The sequence below is a fragment of the Lactuca virosa genome, chromosome 5, assembly GCF_052849685.1.
Source record: "Lactuca virosa cultivar CGN04683 chromosome 5, Lactuca_virosa_CGN04683_v6, whole genome shotgun sequence".
Lineage (NCBI taxonomy): Eukaryota > Viridiplantae > Streptophyta > Magnoliopsida > Asterales > Asteraceae > Lactuca > Lactuca virosa.
Genome location: NC_136430.1, coordinates 314,220,890 through 314,240,604, shown reverse-complemented (window position 1 = coordinate 314,240,604; position 19,715 = coordinate 314,220,890). Strand labels below are relative to the sequence as shown.

General features: G+C 39.9%; 1 protein-coding gene and 1 long non-coding RNA gene across 2 annotated transcripts; both read left to right on the top strand.

Moving 5' to 3' along the window:
• The first annotated feature begins 848 nt into the window (after window positions 1-848).
• Window positions 849-1,679, top strand: LOC145110920 (vacuolar iron transporter homolog 4-like). Its single transcript, XM_079047236.1, has one exon. The coding sequence runs from the start codon at window positions 936-938 to the stop codon at window positions 1,551-1,553; it is 618 nt and encodes a 205-aa protein (XP_078903362.1). The 5' UTR covers window positions 849-935; the 3' UTR covers window positions 1,554-1,679.
• A 1,960-nt stretch (window positions 1,680-3,639) lies between these two features.
• On the top strand, window positions 3,640-4,378 carry LOC145114440 (uncharacterized). The gene is made up of 3 exons (XR_013711003.1): window positions 3,640-3,900; window positions 3,993-4,101; window positions 4,321-4,378. It is a non-coding gene; the product is annotated as an uncharacterized LOC145114440 (long non-coding RNA).
• Window positions 4,379-19,715: the final 15,337 nt, after the last annotated feature.

The window sequence follows — 19,715 nt, the reverse complement described above, 5'->3', positions numbered from 1 at the left end:
TATATATATATATATATATATATATATATATATATATATATATAGAGAAGAGGCTGGTCTAAGTGATGTGGAACAACACTAAAAGTGATTACACTCGGACAATTAGAATACAATTGGAGTACTTGATTAGATAGTATGTTTAGAGCATCCAAAATGAAAAATTAAATGGAAAAGTTGAATGAGGTTGCAAACCTAGTTCTTATATCAATGAATGAAATCTATCAATGTAAGATGCCATATTGGCATTTAGCTTAGTAGATTTGGAGTTCAACGGTCATTAAACTCTTCAGTTAGAAAAAGAAAGTTTTCTAACACTTAAAATAAATATTTAAATATGTTTCATTGAATAATGCATTTTAGGCAAAAACAATAATAATAAAGTTGTAGGAAATATAAAATGATGCGTACAATCCATTGAACTTTATAAAGTTCAATACATTTGGAATACTTAATTAGATTAGTATGTTTGGAATTTGGCTGTATACATTTTATGACAAACAAACTAGAACTTTGAGTTCGGCAGTTATGTATATCGATAACTATTGTCAACACCATTGTAAAGGAGCTCGAACCCGAGGTGGTCATTGAAATATTTCGAGTAGGCTTTCACTTAATTTGGTTGAAAAAAAATGTTTCTTCAATTGAATGGGCTTTTTCAGGAACGGTTACGCGTTTTCCAAATTCCAAGACAGAAAAGTTAGTAATTAATGGATGAAAAAAGAAAAACATGCATGGCTAACTCACCCACATACAACAATGAGGAAAAAAAAATTGGTGTCCGCATGACTCACATTTAGGTGACTAGAAAGGCAGTAAAAGCAACTCTATATATACCTTAAGGGGGTCTTTTGTCTTTCACAAGCAATTCAACTTATCATAACAACTTTAGTATTTATAATTATATAACATTGTCTTTTAATTCATCTTGGATCTTCATGTCTGCACAAAGTGACTTTGCCCTTCGAATTCCTGAAAACAATGTGTCTGTAGAGGAGGGTTTTGACTACTCGCAAAGGGGACAGTGGCTTCGTGCAGCTGTCCTAGGAGCCAATGATGGTTTAGTTTCGGTTGCTTCTTTGATGATGGGTGTTGGAGCCGTTAAACATGATGTCAAAGCCATGATTCTTACAGGCTTTGCTGGGCTTGTTGCAGGTGCGTGTAGCATGGCAATTGGAGAATATGTGTCTGTGTCCTCTCAGCTTGACATAGAGGTATCTCAGGTTAAAAGGGAGAAAAGAATGGGAGTAAGTAGTGAGGAAACTGAGAATGAAGAGTTGCCAAACCCCATGCAGGCGGCTACAGCATCGGCCCTTGCGTTTATGTTCGGGGCTATTGTGCCGTTGCTTGCTGCTTCCTTCATAGTGGACCATAAGGTGAGACTGGGTGTGGTTGTGGCTGCCGTAACAGTTGCACTGGTGGTGTTTGGATGGATTGGTGCTTTTCTAGGGGGAACTCCGGTGGTGAAGTCTTGTCTTCGGGTTCTGGTGGGAGGTTGGCTGGCTATGGCCATTACATTTGGGTTGACCAAGTTGATTGGCTCCAGTGGACTATGACTTTAGATGCCATTGTTGTTTTCTTCTCATCGAATTTGTTCTTTTTCTTTCGTATAATGCTGTTTTGGAACCCTAGTTTTCTCGAGACAAATAAGTAATAAATGAATAAAAAACATTGCTCCATAACTCGGTCAAAATCTACTTCGTTACATAAATGTACAAGATATATTTTAACAAAAAAAATAAAAATAAAAAAATAATATTTACAAATGTTTGTGATCGCTTTTGAAAACAATTTATTAATTTATTGATTTTTATAAAAAAGTATAGTAGTTAGTAACTGAAAATCATTTTTGAAACAACTTTTCTATAAGCTTCAAAAATGAATTTTATAAAACACCTAAGAATTTATTCTTTGAAATGCTTTTGATTTTTTTATTCTAGAATTACCATAATATCTGTATTTAACCTTAATAACATATTTTTAATCATTTTATATGTAAAGGCTATAAGCCATACTTTTTAAAAACAAATTATTGTTTTTTATTACCATAAAAATTAATTCAAACACTTTTCAAAAATGTTTTTATAAAAGCCAAAAGTCAATAAAGACTTTCACTCAAAAACATTTTTGGGGTTCAAAAATCAATTTCAAACATAACCTTATAACAAAAAGCAATTTCAAACATAACCTTATAACACTTTAGCAAAAACCTAAGAAATTAAATAATGTTCCAAATACCAACTTATATGCTCATTTTCTAGACGATTTGAGGGGCTAATTAATAATAGATGTGATTAATTAAGTATATATTATACGGAAGAAGTTCGTACATAGCCTCAACTTAAAAGTTAAAATATAAATAGTCTAAATTTTAAATATTATATTTATATTTTATAAACTTTCAAAATATTGGATTTATCAAAAAAAAATTTTAAACTTTTATAATCATTTAAAATTTTTATTTTTATCAGTTGACTATTATATATTCTTCTTATAAATCTAAGTTTAAAATATTGTCTATAACCATCACAAACTTTTAAAATATCATATTTATCTAAATTCTTACATTAATTAATTTTATTTAATTAAAAACTATAAATAACTAAATAGTTGAATCCTATTGAACTAGATTTTCATGCTCGTCACTCTATTTTCATCGTTGAGGCTTGAATAAAAAAAAGTAAGATCAATATATTTTTGTATTGTCAATGTTGCACTGCACGGTAATTGAAAGATGTAAAGATATTTGGTACAACCATATCGGATCAAGGTGGTTTTGGGTGGTGGAGCGTGCATGGGGTGATGTTCTCGTTTGACACTAGATGGCCATACCGTCCCTTCTGTATAAAAGTCAATTGATAAAAAATAAAGATTTAAAATGATTATAATATGTTTCAAAATGTTAAAAACAAGGATTTAAGCAAATATGAAAATATGAGATTTTGAATGTTTATGAAAAATGTATATAATATTTAGAAAATTAGATTTGAAAAATATAATATTTTAATATTTAAAACTGGTATATACAAAATTCTCTTTTATTATTTACATGTTTGTAGTTTACAGTACGGTATTGTTTAGACTATCACATTACATGTTACTAATGAATATACAAAAATCATCAAATAGTCCTTGATATTTATTTGAAAACAATGTTAAAATGAATATACAAATTAACAATCATCAAATTAAGCTTATTAATGTATATTTTTATTAGATATTATTATAAGGAAAACATTTCATGTTATACTCATTATTATTATAAATTATTATATATATATATATATATATATATATATTAAAGTTGTGAAGAAAAAGAACAGTAAACTGCCCATTTATTTGGCAGAATTGGTCCCTTAAGTTACATTCCCGGTCCCTGTATTTTTGTATATATTACAATTGTTGTCCCTTAGCTACAGTATCTAACCAGGGTGCTAACCACGGTACTCTTACTCGGTTAACTTCCTCAACCATGGTAACCGCCACGTCTTATCTCTCGATCCTTCCTCATTCCACTATCCCAGAAACCCACCGCCTCATAACCCCGCTGAGGTTTTCCTCTTCTTACACCTGATCGGATCGTCGGTGGTGGCTTTCTATATCCCTTTTGCGGCTTCCTCCACCGGGGTTAAACCACCGACGCAACACCCATTATGATTCGGTGCCAACATTCAAATCACATTTGGAATCGGAATCGAAAGGGGAAAACCCATCACAGCCTCCGCTCCTTTCCTCCGATTATTCGATTCCACCACCTTCATTACTCCTTCATACTAAACCATACCCCTCCTATTTCACTATTTTGCTTCCTTCGATCAATGGAAAGCAGGTCGTAGGGAAGGCACCTTCTGGCCACCACCATAGATATCGAGCATGGAAGGCAGCGAAAGGCAATCGACTAAGGTATACGACCAATTTATGTTTCTTATTTCATCATATATCTTCGGTTTTCCCCTTTCATTCACATATGTCATCGACTCTTCTCACGTCTACAGGTTACAGGTGGAACTATGGGGAACTGTGAAGAAACATAGGACTGTAACGCTGTCAATACCCCTCTCTGGATATTTTCAAATATACAGGTTACACCAAATGAACAAAAAGGTATGACTATATCAGATGAGTCCTATCAGAATAAGGGATGTACCATCTTCTTCATCCGTCATTACTTGATTTCACATACTCTCCCTACTTATGTTTTTTTCCCTTTAATTGATGCCCTTACTTATGTCGATCCTGTTTACAAATATGTTGCAGTTTCATATGAAATTAGTTATGACTTAAGTTTAGTTAATCTGATACTTTTTTCTTGGATCATGACAGGAGGATTTCTTAAACAGATTACACATTTCATATGATAGTTGAATTCCAGAACATCAGGTACACATGAATTTCAACTACCGAATATTTAGTCCAAAAAATGAAGTGATGATCTCATTTCTTTCTGTTAAATTGTTGGCATAGGAAGCATTGAGGGAATTATGGAAAGCTGCATTTCAGGGGCGGTGGGTTCACTATAGGACAATATATATATTGTATATTTAGGTTGACAAATCATCAATCTTTCTGCTCAATTTGGGGTAGACATTTACGGTTACAATTTTTTATACTTTATAAATCCGTAAATCATTTGAAATTTAAGCATACGGTTTTTGGTGGAGTTGATCTCTGGTTAGTGTTTAACACCTATTCCTGCTCTTTATTACGAATTTTACACCTAATTACAAGAAATATTACTAACTGGGTCGAAGTTTGTAAACCAGTGCAAATATACCAATGTTGGTGCTAGATTAATTCCATTAACAAATCATAAGATGAATTTGATGACTTGGATAAAGAATTTGATCTCCCTTTTAGCAATCAAATGCAGCGGTTGTCTAAAGTTATAATTTCGCACCCCAGGTGTTTGATGGAATGTCACGGAGAAAAAGGCAAATTCCTTCAAACCAAATTTAAAAAGCCTCAACAAATGTTGAAATCGGTCAGCTGATGCCGAAGCGGGTATGTGTGTGGATAATTAGGTCTTTTAAAATTGAATTTATAATTTTTAGAGCTTCATATACTGATTTCGATAACTTTCATTGCGTATTTGTATTGGATTATGTTTGGGTGTTTCTTTACTAACCAGCTATGTTTATCCAGTGTATGCAAATTTCGTATGAGAAATTAAAGGGGAAGGAGAAAACCAGGAGAAGCTCAGAGAAGAACAAATGTTGATTTAATTACCACATTGCTGACTTTTTTTTGCGGTGTTTATACCTTTTCACTTGATTTTTTATTAAAACAGGGGAACAATAGACGCATTAAAGAAGCAGCTATATGGTTCAACATCTTTTTTTATTCTTTTCTTTGACTAGAATACAGGTAATTCATTATTTTTCCGATTTGTATTATTGTAGGGTTAATTAGGCATATCAGTTATCCAAAGTGTTCCTAATGTTCCTCTCATAATCACCAACATGTGATTTCAGATATTATAAAGTAAAATCTAATTTGAAAAAAAAATAGATTTTTATTTATATGAATCATTTACAGCCTGTTATATTTTTATTGTAATTTGCGGAAAGTGGGGAACCATTAAATTGTAATTTCTGTAAATCGGGTGGATAATGTTCATAAACGACCCTGGATTTGATTTCAATCCTGGTGCACTGCTGCAAGAAACGTATATGTCATATAATTTTGAATTGGAATTAGAGATTCCATTCCATGGTTGCCGAAGTGATAGAATTCAATTTTGTTCTTCCTTTTATTGATGGAAAGACCAAAATGCCCTTCTGAAAACACTCTGCTAACGAAATTATTTGTTTCAGGTATCTTTCTTATCGAAAGCCGAAAAGGTTCTAGAAGGAACAATACAATAGAAACATAAAAGAGATGTAATATATTTTGTGCCCACGTAGAAATGGATGTGGAACTTGCAGGAAGTGACCATATTTTAACCTTTTGGTCCATGTGTGACATGTTAAATGTTGGACATTGCAGGTAACATTCAACTTTCATAAATGAATTATTTCAAGCATTTTTCATTTGCGTATGATTGAAAATACATAAAATACCCCTCAATAAATGCTTGAAGTACGCCCTTTCAGAAGGATGTATGCATTATCATCATGCGTGGATACCCATATCTTCCATTTGTCTTAGCTTCACAGCTGTATCATGGCCACCCCTTTATTTCTTGAATTCATGATGCTTTACAGGTAAATAAAAAAATAATAGTAAACTATAAACAAAATGAATTCAAGTATGTTTCTTTTTTATACTAATTTTGTCAAATTTTACAACAAGTTACTTGCTTACCAAATGACGACATATTTATGGGCATCATACTTTTTTTACTTAAATAAACACTTTTGAGTGTTTAGATTAAATAGAATAGAAAAGGTTTATTTTCTTAAATAAACAGTTTTTTATTATTTTTTGATTAAAACATATCATTTTCAAATTTTTTTCAATCTATAAAAATCTACTCTCATGTTAATGTTTATTATACCATTTTACTTATTTTTTTTGTTTTCAATTAATATTCAATACCTTGAGGTAGATTCTAATTGTGGTCAACAAACACGTTTCATTTAGCTTTAATTTAAAAAAATGGTAATTAGGGAAAATGGTCCCAAAAGTTTTGTTTTGTTTTGTCTTTTTAAATAACATATTCTTGATGGATTAGGGTAGATATTGTAACCTTTTTATGCACAATTGCATCCAAAAAAAATGTCAATACGATAATAATAGAAAATATGTTTTCTTTTCTTCAAGTGGCTTTATTCAAGTTATGAGGAATGAGATTTCGACTCGAAATGTTTTTACTATCAGCCAAAAGCGTTAAATGCAAAAAATAGCAACGCACACTAATTTATTTGTTTACTTTCATTTCTTACATTAGGACACTATACTATATTCAATCTATTCGATTGCTAAGTATTTGTATGACATTATAGCATCCTACTTTCGTGACCTGCCAAACATCAACAAAAAAATCCGACCCGTGCAACTCACGGGCCTTATTTCTAGTTATAAATTATTTTTAAGAACATCCACACTAGGATAACTTTATAGGAAAGCTTTTTCACGAAAAGCTCAAAACCAAAAATATCTCCTACAATATGAAAAAATTTTCAATGTTTTTTTTGTTTGAATGTTTATATATGTTGCTTAGTTATAAATGGTTGAAAAACAATGTGACTCATTCAATCATCGAGAAAGCTTATTGTTAGGGCTTGTAAATTAATAAGCTCTTTGAAAAAACTTGAGTTTAAAAAAAAAAAACTCCTCAAATTTTTTGTTTTTTCAAATTTCAATAGTTTTTTGGCTTGAAATAGCTTGTACGAAGCTTCTACAGTGGATGCTCTAAGTTCACTAATGAAAATTTTAGATGGTTACCATATGTAGGAGTGAGCATTTGGACCGGATCGGACCGGCTCTTGGACCAGACCGGTTTCGGAGAATATTGTGGACCGTGGACCGGACCGGATGAAAATTACCGGGTCCAGGTCCATGTCCGATTCCAGGTCCGGGTTTTCCGGTTCTTGGACCGTTTGGACCGGTACAACTTTATATGCATACGGTACAACTTGTTAAAACACATTTTTGGGTTTGATACAATTCGTTAAAACGAATATGTTGTTGAGTTTGATACGTTACAACTCGTTAAAATGAATACTTTTTTGTGTTTGATACGGTACAACTCGTAAAAATGAATACCTTTTTGTTTATTGTGCCCTTTTCACCGGTTAAACTTTGATTATTTATACTTTATACCATTTGTTTGAAGGATTGTAACTCATTGAATATAACACCAAAAACAACAAAATTATAGTCTACAATCATCTACAAACTTTAAATTACATGCTGAAAAAAAAACGCATGTCAATCCGACTTAAAACGAATTAGATATGTTTGTTTAAAGAATTTCACAAAATACAAAAGTTTTAATTTCTTGCTGAAAAGCCGAAATATTTCACCTTTGATATCTCATCTTTAAAGGATTGTAACTCATTGAATATAACACCAAAAAGAACAACACTATAGTCTAAAATCATCTACTTACTATAAATTACACGTTGGAAAAAACTGCATGTCAATCCGACTTAAAACGAATGAGATATTCTTGTTTAAAAAATTTCACAGAATACAAAAGTTTAAATTTTTTGCTGAAAAGATGAAATATTTCAGCTTTGATATCTCATCTTTAAAGAATTGTGTAACTCATCGAATATAATACCAAAAACAACGAAATTATAGTCTAAAATCATCTACAAACTCTAAATTACATGTTAGAAAAAACCGTATGTTAATCCGACTTAAAACGAATGAGATATGTTTGTTTAAAGAATTTCACAGAATACAAAAGTTTAAATTTCTTGCTGAAAAGCTGAAATATTTCAGTTTTGAGATCTCATTTTTTAAGGATTATAACTCATTAAATATAACATTAAAAACAACAAAATTGTAGTCTAAAATCATCTACAAACTCTAAATTACACGTTGAAAAAAAATCGCATGTCAGTCCGTGTAACGCCCCGTTCCTCGTATGCATTTAAAACATTATTTTTCTTTTTATAAAGAACCTACTCGATGAGTCAGTGGCCCTAACTCGTCGAGTAGCAGCGAGTTAGCACGTGGAGTAGGCGTGGCGACTCGACGAGTCCATATTCCGGACTCGGCGAGTCCGCCAGTCTGGATGAAGCCCTAATTTTAGGGAGTGTACCCTATTTAAACACCATTATAGCCCCAAACCAGCCTCCTTCACCTCTCAGAGACTTATTCCCGAAACCCTAGCCTCCTTGAAGTGTGTGTGAGTCATTTTTGCCCTTGTGAAGGAATCTTGGTGCATTGTTGAGCAAGAAGAAGAAGGAGAAGGTAGAAGAACTCAAGGAAGAAGAAGTAGATCCAGATTATACTCCTCTTTGGCCATCCTTTCTGGTAATAAAGCTCTCATCTTGGTTATTGTATTGCTAGATCTAGTTTGTCCCCAAATTGATGGTTTTGAGCTCAAAAACCCCAAATTCCTAGTGATGAAGCTTTGTAATCAAGCCATATCTTGGATCTAGCCTCTCTTGAGTTCCAGGAGCTCAAGAAGGCCACCTTTTGGCAGCCATGGCCTTGTTCTAGACAAGTAACCCCCATTATAGCCAAGTTTGAGTGTTATTGCTTCATTGCATCATAGATACACGTAAAGTTAGCAACTTTACGTGTTCAGATTGTCCCATAAACCCAAATCTATGAATTGGATGCACTGAAACTGATTAGAATCGACTGAATAGAAACTGCATGCAAAGGACTCGGCGAGTCGTTCTTCGGACTCGGCAAGTCCGGTAGCGAGTCTTAGATTCCCTGTTCAGTAGTAGCGAGTCCGTTAGTGAGTGGAGTAAAGACTCAGTGAGTTAAGACAGGGATCTGAGTGTAAAGGGACTCGACGAATCTACGCCCTGACTCGGCGAGTCCAAGGCAATCTCCTTACCCGTAAGAACAGACTCGACGAGTTGTTCATACAACTCGGCGAGTCGGATGAAGGTTGGCAGGATATCAGTAAAGAAGGAGAACTCGTCGAGTTTTGGTTTAACTCGACGAGTAGATTCGGGAAGGGGAGTAGAAGGAAAGATAGGGACTCGACGAGTTGGCGGCCCAACTCGGCGAGTCAGGTCAACGGATTGTTGACTTTGACCAGGGGTAAAATAGTCATTTTACCATAAGGTTAGCTATCAGTGTCTGATTAAGTGTCTTTTGGGAATTGTAGTCGGGGAGTTACTGGAGCAGCAGTCAGACAGTTCCCGAGCAGCATTTCAGCAGCCAGCCTTACGAGGTGAGTTTTTCCTTCCAGTAGGAACGGGTCTACGGCCACAATGCCGGCCCGTTTAGTTAGCAGTAGTTCCGGACTTCAGTCTGATGTAGTAGTTCAGTATGCTTGGTGTCTTTGTGATACAGGCATGGTATGTGTTATGTGTTCCGGACTATGGTCTGATACAGTATGCAGTATATGTGTTCATATTATATGCTATGATTATGTTATGCTATGTTCAGTCAGTTCCGGACTTCGGTCCGATGCAGTTGGCAAGGCCCTAGTCAGTTCCGGACTTCGGTCCGATGCAGTTCCGAACTTCGGTCCGATGTAGTGGGCAAGGCCCTAGTTAGTTCCGAACTTCGGTCTGATGTAGTGGGCAAGGCCCAGTATGTGCTTTATATGTTATTATATGGTATGTGGTAGTTTGGGGGGGGGGGGGGGGCTCACTAAGCTTCGTGCTTACAGTTTCAGTTTTGGTTTCAGGTACTTCAGCTAGCAAAGGGAAGGGCTCGGGATGATGGCATGGCACACACCACAGTTTTAGCCTGGGAGTTAGACTCTGATATTTTGATATGATCTTGACACTAGTTTTGATTTGATAAATTTATTATGACATTTTGAGACACATGATTCATGGTTTTATCTTTTAATATTTGATATTATGGTTTAGTAAAGTTTTCAAACAAAAATTTTTGGGTTGTATTTTTGGGATGTTACAAGTTGGTATCAGAGCCTTGGTTTGAGGGATTCGGGCACACTTTCGGGTGTGTCTGAACTCAAACTAAGGAAGTGGTATAGAGTTTTTAAAAGAAAAGAGTTTTAGAAAAGAAAAAAGAATTTTAGAAAGAAAAAAACTTTGAAAAGAAAAAAAAAGGGGTGTGTTGCATGCAATCAGCCGAGCTCAAGTAAGTACTCCCAAATTATCCATACGAGTTTATGCTATATTATGATTATCAGCTTTATTTGAACAACATGCTAGATTAGGACTAAGGATCTAGGAAGGATGCCTTATGTGCCTGTAATATGTTTTTCCGCTCTATGAAAACTGCATGCTAGTACAGAATTGTCAGTATGATAGCCATAGTAGTATATGCTTGATTATGTGTACTCGATCCTCGAATGCTGCTTGCTTTGTGCTTTTAGGAGTCTTAGTTATCTTTTACTAACTAGTAAATGAATATGTTACGTTACATATTGTGAGGATTAAATAATTTCAGAAGGTTAGGTCTAGCTCTATTGTGCAGCTCTTGTCTGAGTCCAACCGTTGTAGGGTAGGATCTCTCATTCGAAGAATTATCTAGTCTTAGTGATATGTAATAGTATTCACGAGCTAGTTAGGGGGAGGTAGTCGGGACTTCTTGTGCAGCTGATAGTGGAGAGTGGGTTGTTGATTACCCTAGGGCAAGCCTAGGATGAGTGTAGCAGAGAGCAGTGGTAGTAAAAGGGACTTGGTGGAGTCAAGGCAGTTCTTGAGGAAAGTACGGATAGATGTGGAAGGTAGTATGGGCCAGTACTCGGGGGACGAGCATTTGGATGAGCAGACTAGGGAGTTTCTCTCCTCAGAGGTTACTCGCATCATACTCGAGCAGACTCCTGTGATCTTTGGTTCGATCAAGGAGGGTATTTTGGAGCTGATGGACGAGAAGTTGAGCACATTCCGTGCTGAGGTAGTGGCCATGATGGGGTCGCACACCCTCACTTTCAGGGAGTTCAGAGCATGTGGAGCTCCTGACTACCATAGGGTGCGGGATCCCATTGCGAGTACCAGGTGGTTGGCGGATGTTGCCAATGCATTCCGCACCAGCAGATGTCCCGAGGGGGACAAGGTCAGACTAGCATCTTGTCTCCTGAAGGACAGGGCACGAGATTGGTGGGAGGAGATCGGACATGTCATGGGAGATGACGCAGCTCTCGATGCGATGACCTGGACCGATTTCAATACCAGGTTCAGAGCCGAGTTTGCACCGGTTATCGAGGTGCAGCAGTTAGCGAGGGAGTTTCAGGTTCTTACTCAGACTACTGAGACTGTGGCGGAGATTACCGCCAAGTTCAGAGAGAGGGCTCTTCTCGTTCCTCAGTATGCGGCTGATGAGGAGATGAAGAAGGCGCGTTATCATGAGATGTTGAGGAGTGATATCAGACAGTTTGTGAGCCGGTCCAGCTGTAAAACGCTGGATGACATGATTGCGAGGGCTCGTGAGAGAGAGAGAGAGAGAGAGAGAGAGATTTGGAGATGGAGAAGAAGAGGAAGCCAGAGGCAGCATCTGGCATAGGGAGTTTGGGCAAAAAGCCCAAGGTATCAGATCACAGATCCAGAGGACAGCAGAGCCACATTAGGTGTGGCAAGTGTGGGAGATTGCACGATGGGGCGTGCAAGGCAGGGATCTCCGGCTGCTACAAGTGCGGTCGGACTGGGCATATGAGTAGAGATTATACAGCCACCACCACCACTACAGCAGTTGATCTGATTTGCTTCCATTGCAATCAGAGGGGACATAAAAAGTCCCAGTGCTCGAGTTTAGCAGCAACAGGGAAGGTGGCAGCACCTGCCCCTGCTACTTTGAGGATTACAGACGGCCGTCAGGGTCGGACTGAGGCGCCAGTGGCGAAGAGTAGAGCTTTCCAGATGACAGCAGAGGAGGCGCGGGCGACTCCTGATGTGGTGACGGGTATGTATTTTCCTCTTATCTCTGTATTTAATATTGATTATTTCTCATGATTATGTGTTTGTATTCAGGGTCGTTCTTAGTGAACGACATTTCAGCTACAGTATTGTTTGATTCGGGGGCCACCCGATCGTTTGTCTCGCTTGCGCTTAGCAACCGGTTTAGTAGAGCTCCGGGGGAGCTGGACCGTCCACTTGAGGTTGAGATAGTTGATGACAGGACCGTCAGGGTCGCGAGGGTACATAGTGGGTGTTCGCTGCGGTTATTTGATGAGAAGTTTTCAGTAGATCTGGTTCCTATTCCCCTGCGAGGGAATAAGGTCATAGTGGGTATGGATTGGTTGAGCCCCAATGGGGCAGTGATTGATTGTGAACTGCAGTTAGTGAGGGTTCGCACTCCTAGTGGGGGAGAGTTAGTAATTCAGGCCGAGAGGCCACAGCGCGGACCGATTCTGTGTTCAGCAGCGAGAGCGAGGCGCTACTTTCAGCAGGGTTGTGCGGGGTACGTCGCCTATGTTTTAGATGCCCGGGAGAAGGGCAAGGCGACAGTTGACGATGTACCGGTAGTACGCAAGTACCCGGATGTATTCCTAGAGGATTTGCCTGGGATACCTCCTGAGAGACAGGTTGAGTTCAGGATTGACCTGGTTCCTTGTGCGGCTCCAATAGACAAGGGGTTTATCAGACCGAGCAGTTCACCATGGGGAGCCTCGATCCTGTTTGTGAAGAAGAAGGACGGGTCACACCGTATGTGTATAGATTACTGGGAGTTGAACAAGGTGACGGTGAAGAACCATTACCCACTTCCGAGGATAGATGACTTGTTTGATCAGCTCCACGGAGCATCTTGGTTCTCCAAGATTGATTTGCGCTCCGATTATAATCAGATGCGGGTCAGAGGTGAGGACGTGCAGAAGACAGTTATTAGGACCCGCTATGGTCATTATGAGTTCGTGGTGATGCCATTTGGGCTCACCAACGCACCAGTCGCGTTCATGGATCTAATGAACCGGGTATGCAGACCGATGTTAGATCGTTCTGTGATAGTATTCATCGACGACATCTTGGTCTATTCCAAGACTCAGGAGCAGCACGAGGAGCACCTGAGGGAGGTGCTAGAGACACTGAGGAGGGAGAAACTTTTCGAAAAGTTCTCCAAGTGTGAGTGCTGGTTGCGCGAGGTGCAGTTCCTTGGACACCTCATCAACCAGAAGGGCATACTAGTAGATCCGGCCAAGATAGGGCCGTGATGCAGTGGGAGGTCCCGAGGTCTCCATCTGAGATTCGGAGCTTCCTAGGTTTGGCAGGGTACTACAGGAGATTCATCCAGGATTTCTCCAAGATAGCAGTTCCGCTCACTCGACTGACCAGGAAGTCGGTGGCATTTCGCTGGGGGCCTGAGCAGCAGGCAGCATTTGAGACCCTCAGGCAGAGATTGTGTGAGGCACCGATTCTTACCCTGCCAGAGGGAGTGGATGACTTCGTAGTCTACTGTGACGCTTCGATCACAGGTATGGGAGCAGTGTTGATGCAGCGAGGGCATGTGATAGCGTATGCCTCTAGACAGTTGAAGCCTCACGAGGCTAACTATCCGACGCACGATTTAGAGCTGGGGGCAGTGGTGTTCGCCCTCAAGATTTGGAGGCATTACCTCTATGGGGTCCGGTGTACCATTTACACGGATCACAAGAGTCTGAGGTACCTTATGGATCAGCCGAATCTAAACATGAGGCAGGGTCGGTGGTTAGATGTGGTTAAGGACTATGATTGTGAGATCCTTTATCATCCAGGCAAGGCCAACGTAGTGGCCGACGCCCTGAGCCGTAAGGCGATGACGGCCCCGATCAGAGATATATGTCTGAGGATGACAGTGATTACTCCATTATTGGAGCAGATTAGAGAGGCACAGGTTGAGGGCCTAAAAGAGGAAAGACAGAAGTGCGAGAGTATCGCGGGCCGAGTAGCTTCTTTCGATTATGACAGTCGAGGATTGTTGACCCTTCATGGGAGAGTTTGGGTGCCATACTGGGGAGGAGTACGGAAGGTGCTGATGGATGAGGCCCAAAGTCTCGGTTCTCCATCCACCTAGGGGCGACGAAGATGTACAGAGATCTTCGACCCGATTATTGGTGGCCCTGCATGAAGCGGGACGTAGCTTGGTACGTGGAGAGATGCCTGACCTGCAGGAAGGTCAAGGCAGAGCACCAGAGACCCCACGGCAAGATGCAGCCATTATACATTCCCGTGTGGAAATGGGAGGATATCACTATGGATTTTGTTACTAAGCTTCCCAGGACTGCACGTGGAGTTGATTCGATTTGGGTCATAGTGAATCGGTTGACCAAGAGGGTGCATTTCGTACCGTTCCAGGAGAGCGTATCGGCCGAGAAGTTAGCTGATATTTATGTGCGAGAGGTTGTGGCACGTCATGGAGTGCCTGTTTCAGTAGTATCAGATCGAGACATCCGGTTTACTTAAAGGTTTTGGAAGCGGTTCCATGACGAGATGGGGACTCGTCTCCTTTTCAGCACCGCTTTCCACCCTCAGACGGACGGGCAGAGCGAGAGGACGATTCAGACTCTCGAGGACATGCTTCGGGCATGTGTCCTAGATTTTGGTGGCAGTTGGGATACATACCTTCCATTAGCGGAATTTTCGTATAACAACAATTACCACTCCAGTATAGACCGGCCTACCTTTGAGATGCTCTACGGGAGGAAGTGTAGGACCCCAATCTGTTGGGGCGAGGTCGGTCAGAGAGTCATGGGGAGCACTGAGGTGGTGCTTAAGACCACGGAGTTGATACAGCAGGTCCGTAGCCGGCTCCAGACTGCTCAGATTCGGCATAAGAGTTACGCCGATAGGAGGCGTTCTGATTTGGAGTTCCAGGTAGGCGATATGGTCCTCCTGAAAGTGTCACCCTGGAAGGGTGTCATCAGGTTCCGGAAGAGGGGCAAGTTGGGCCCCAGATTCATTGGTCCCTTTAGGGTTTTGGCGCGCGTGGGTCGGGTTGCTTATCGGTTAGATCTTCCAGCAGAGCTTAGCCAGATCCACAACACTTTCCATGTGTCTCAGTTACGGAAGTGTTTGGTGGATGAGTCAGCAGTTGGACCGTTGGAGGATATTCAGGTTGACAGCAGCCTGAATTACATCGAGAGACCAGTTGCGATCTTGGATCGGAAGACGAAGACCTTGAGGAACAAGGTGGTTCAGCTCGTGAAGGTGCAGTGGCAGCATCGAAAGGGTTCGGAATGGACATGGGAGACCGAGGAGGAGATGAGGGAGCATTATCCGGAGTTATTTTCAGATTCAGTAGCAGCAGACTTTGAGGACGAAGTCTGAGATAAGTGGGGGAGAGTTGTAACGCCCAGTTCCTGGTATGCATTTAAAACATTATTTTTCTTTTTATTTTAGAAGCTACTCGACGAGTTAGTGGCCCTAACTCGTCGAGTAGCAGCGAGTTAGCACGTGGAGTAGGCGTGGCGACTCGACGAGTCCATATTCCGGACTCGGCGAGTCCGCCAGTCTGGATGAAGCCCTAATTTTAGGAGTGTACCCTATTTAAACACCATTACCGCCCCAAAACAGCCTCCTTCACCTCTCAGAGACTTATTCCCGAAACCCTAGCCTCCTTGAAGTGTGTGTGAGTGATTTTTTCCCTTGTGAAGGAATCTTGGTGCATTGTTGAGCAAGAAGAATAAGGAGACGGTAGAAGAACTCAAGGAAGAAGAAGTAGATCCAGATTATACTCCTCTTTGGCCATCATTTCTGGTAATAAAGCTTTCATCTTGGTTATTGTATTGCTAGATCTAGTTTGTCCCCAAATTGATGGTTTTGAGCTCAAAAACCCCAAATCCCTAGTGATGAAGCTTTGTAATCAAGCCATATCTCGGATCTAGCCTCTCTTGAGTTCCAGGAGCTCAAGAAGGCCACATTTTGGCAGCCATGGCCTTGTTCTAGACAAGTAACCCCCATTATAGCCAAGTTTGAGTGTTATTGCTTCATTGCATCATAGATACACGTAAAGTTAGCAACTTTACGTGTTCAGATTGTCCCAGAAACCCAGATCTATGAATTGGATGCACTGAAACTGATTAGAATTGACTGAATAGAAACTGCATGCAAAGGACTCAGCGAGTCGTTCTTCGGACTCGGCAAGTCCGATAGCGAGTCTTAGATTCCCTGTTCAGTAGTAGCGAGTCCGTTAGTGAGTGGAGTAAAGACTCAGTGAGTTAAGACAGGGATCTGAGTGTAGAGGGACTCGGCGAGTCTACGCCCTGAATCGGCGAGTCCAAGGCAATCTCTTTACCCGTAAGAACAGACTCGACGAGTTGTTCATACAACTCGGCGAGTCGGATGAAGGTTGGCAGGATATCAGAAAAGAAGGAGAACTCGTCGAGTTTTGGTTAAACTCGACGAGTAGAGTCGGGAAGGGGAGTAGAAGGAAAGATAGGGACTCGACGAGTTGGCGGCCCAACTCGGCGAGTCAGGTCAACAGATTGTTGACTTTGACCCGGGGGTAAAATAGTCATTTTACCCTAAGATTAGCTATCAGTGTCTGATTAAGTGTCTTTTGGGAATTGTAGCCGGGGAGTTACCGGAGCAGCAGTCAGACAGTTCCCGAGCAGCATTTCAGCAGCCAGCCTTACGAGGTCAGTTTTTCCTTCCAGTAGGAACGGGTCTACGGCCACAATGCCGACCCGTTTAGTTAGCAGTAGTTCCGGACTTCAGTCTGATGCAATAGTTCAGTATGCTTGGTGTCTTTGTGATACAGGCGTGGTATGTGTTATGTGTTCCGGACTATGGTCCGATACAGTATGCAGTATATGTGTTCATATTATATGCTATGATTATGTTATGCTATGTTCAGTCAGTTCCGGACTTCAGTCCGATGCAGTGGGCAAGGCCTAGTATGTGCTTTATATGTTATTGTATGGTATGTGGTAGTTTGGGGGAGCTCACTAAGCTTCGTGCTTATAGTTTCTATTTTGGTTTCAGGTACTTCAGCTAGCAAAGGGAAGGGCTCGGGATGATGGCATGGCACACACCACAGTTTTTTCCTGGGAGTTAGACTCTGATATTTTGATATGATCTTGACACTAGTTTCGATTTGATAAATTTATTATGATATTTTGAGACACATGATTCATGGTTTTATCTTTTAATATTTGATATTATGGTTTAGTAAAGTTTTCAAACAAAAATTTTTGGGTTGTATTTTTGAGATGTTACAGTCCGATTTAAAATGAATGAGATATGCTTGTTTAAAGAATTTTACAAAATGTAATTGTTTTTAAAAATAAGCCAGTCGAAAACCGATTTTTACCTGGAACCGGTCGGACCGGACCGGTATAAAAATCGAACCGGGTTTGCTGAAATCCTAGAACCGAGAACCGGCCTGGGGGTCCAAAAAAACGGTCCGGTCCAATCCGGTCCACAGCTTCAAATGCTCACCCCTAACTATATGTATGTTTATTTAGCCCATTTGTATAGTCAGCCGTTGACCCCATATATCGTATATATATTTTGTGGCGTTACATTTAAATTAATGAGAAAGATAAGTTATCATGGTATTAGAGAAAATTTGGTCTTCTATCCTTAACTTCATCATTGATTCTTCACTAACATGCGTCACTATGACCAACACTCAACCTCAACCAAAAAAAAGTGTTCGGTTTCACAAACATCAATTATCATATACCACACCCTTACTTTAAAAACAACATTATACACCAAACATTATAAAAACCCTATTTCGAGATCCATAATTAGAGGAACTGCAGATCAGATGTTGGTTATGTCGTAGGGTTTATCAAAATACTGAGGGGAAGAATTTAACTATGTCATGATAGAAGAAGAAGGATTGGGAAATCGACGGTTTTAGGGTTGTCGTTGGATCCATGAGGAATAGATAGGTGGACAGAGATAATCAAGGAATTACGCTCTGATACCAAGCTAAGGATTATCTTCTAAATATCATAGATATTTTTTAGAACAAGATCGATCTGATGCGCAGGGACAAGGTTTGAGAACTCAAACCTTGAGTGAATGCTTAAGATCAATGTCTGCTTGCTAATAGATGCTCAAGTCAAGCCTGGAAAGACCAGTCAAGTCTTAAATAATATATTCAACAAATGATCAAGTCATTAAATGAGGAATGAGAATGAATGATCAAGGTAAAGCTAATAAATGAAGAACAGGAAGAATGTTTTAAATAAACTTAGTGAAATGCCAAAAGTTGAGTGAAAGATCTGTAGTTGACTTGTATTGAATGCTCCTATAAATAGGAGTGAAGGTTACAACGAATTAACTAGAATACTTGCATAGGACTGGACAATAGAAATGTTCTTGACATTCTGATTGTCTAAATACAACAAAAGACTAAGTCCTATGAAACGTCACATCAATACAAAGACAAACTAAATAAATGCACAAAGACAAAATATAGTTGCTCCGGATCAGCATTCATTCCGGACATGTGATACATTCTGGAATGCCTTCAGCTTCACATCTTCTTCTTTCCTGGTCCGGACATATTCTGGACCACTCTTCACATTTCACTCCGGACCATTTGTTCCGGAATGCAAATACTTCCGAATCCGGACTTAGGATTGCTAGAGGTTCACTTTCAGGTTCCAACAATCTCCCCCTAAGTGAACTTAGCAATCCATCCCATTACACTGCTTCTTCCTTGATGAAGGAGAAAGCTCGAAACAACCATTCTATGACTTCAATGTACCAGGTCATTTGACTTACAAACTTTGCTTTGACCTGTTCCGGAGCTTTAGCCTTTGATGCACGAGAGATGAACTTCCGGAGTTCTTTGGTCGGGACTAGGTGTTTGTCAAGGACACGGAAAAAGTCCTTCTTGTTTGTATTCTTGGTTGTGTAGACAAACCCTATAACCGGGTCATCAATTGGACCATCTGCAAGCAGATCAGCTTCCGGAAGAACATAGGTGATCTTCGCAACGTAGGCTTCAGTTCCATAGAGATGAGCCAGCTCATAGTCGCATCTGCAAAATTCCGCGACGTAATCTTTGAGGAAGCTTAGAGCAGCATGGAAAGCTACCATGCAGATATCGTTGTTTTGCATTCCTCGAAAGTGAGCAGCAAGAGTCAGAATGTCGTTCGGAATAATGGAAGGGAAGTCCGCATCAGAAAAGGTTCGGTAGTTAGGCCTGTTTCGGAAGACGTGAAATCGAAATAGTGGGCAGTTGAGTTCGAATTTCACTAGGATTTTTCTTGCAAATCCATGGACTTTGGT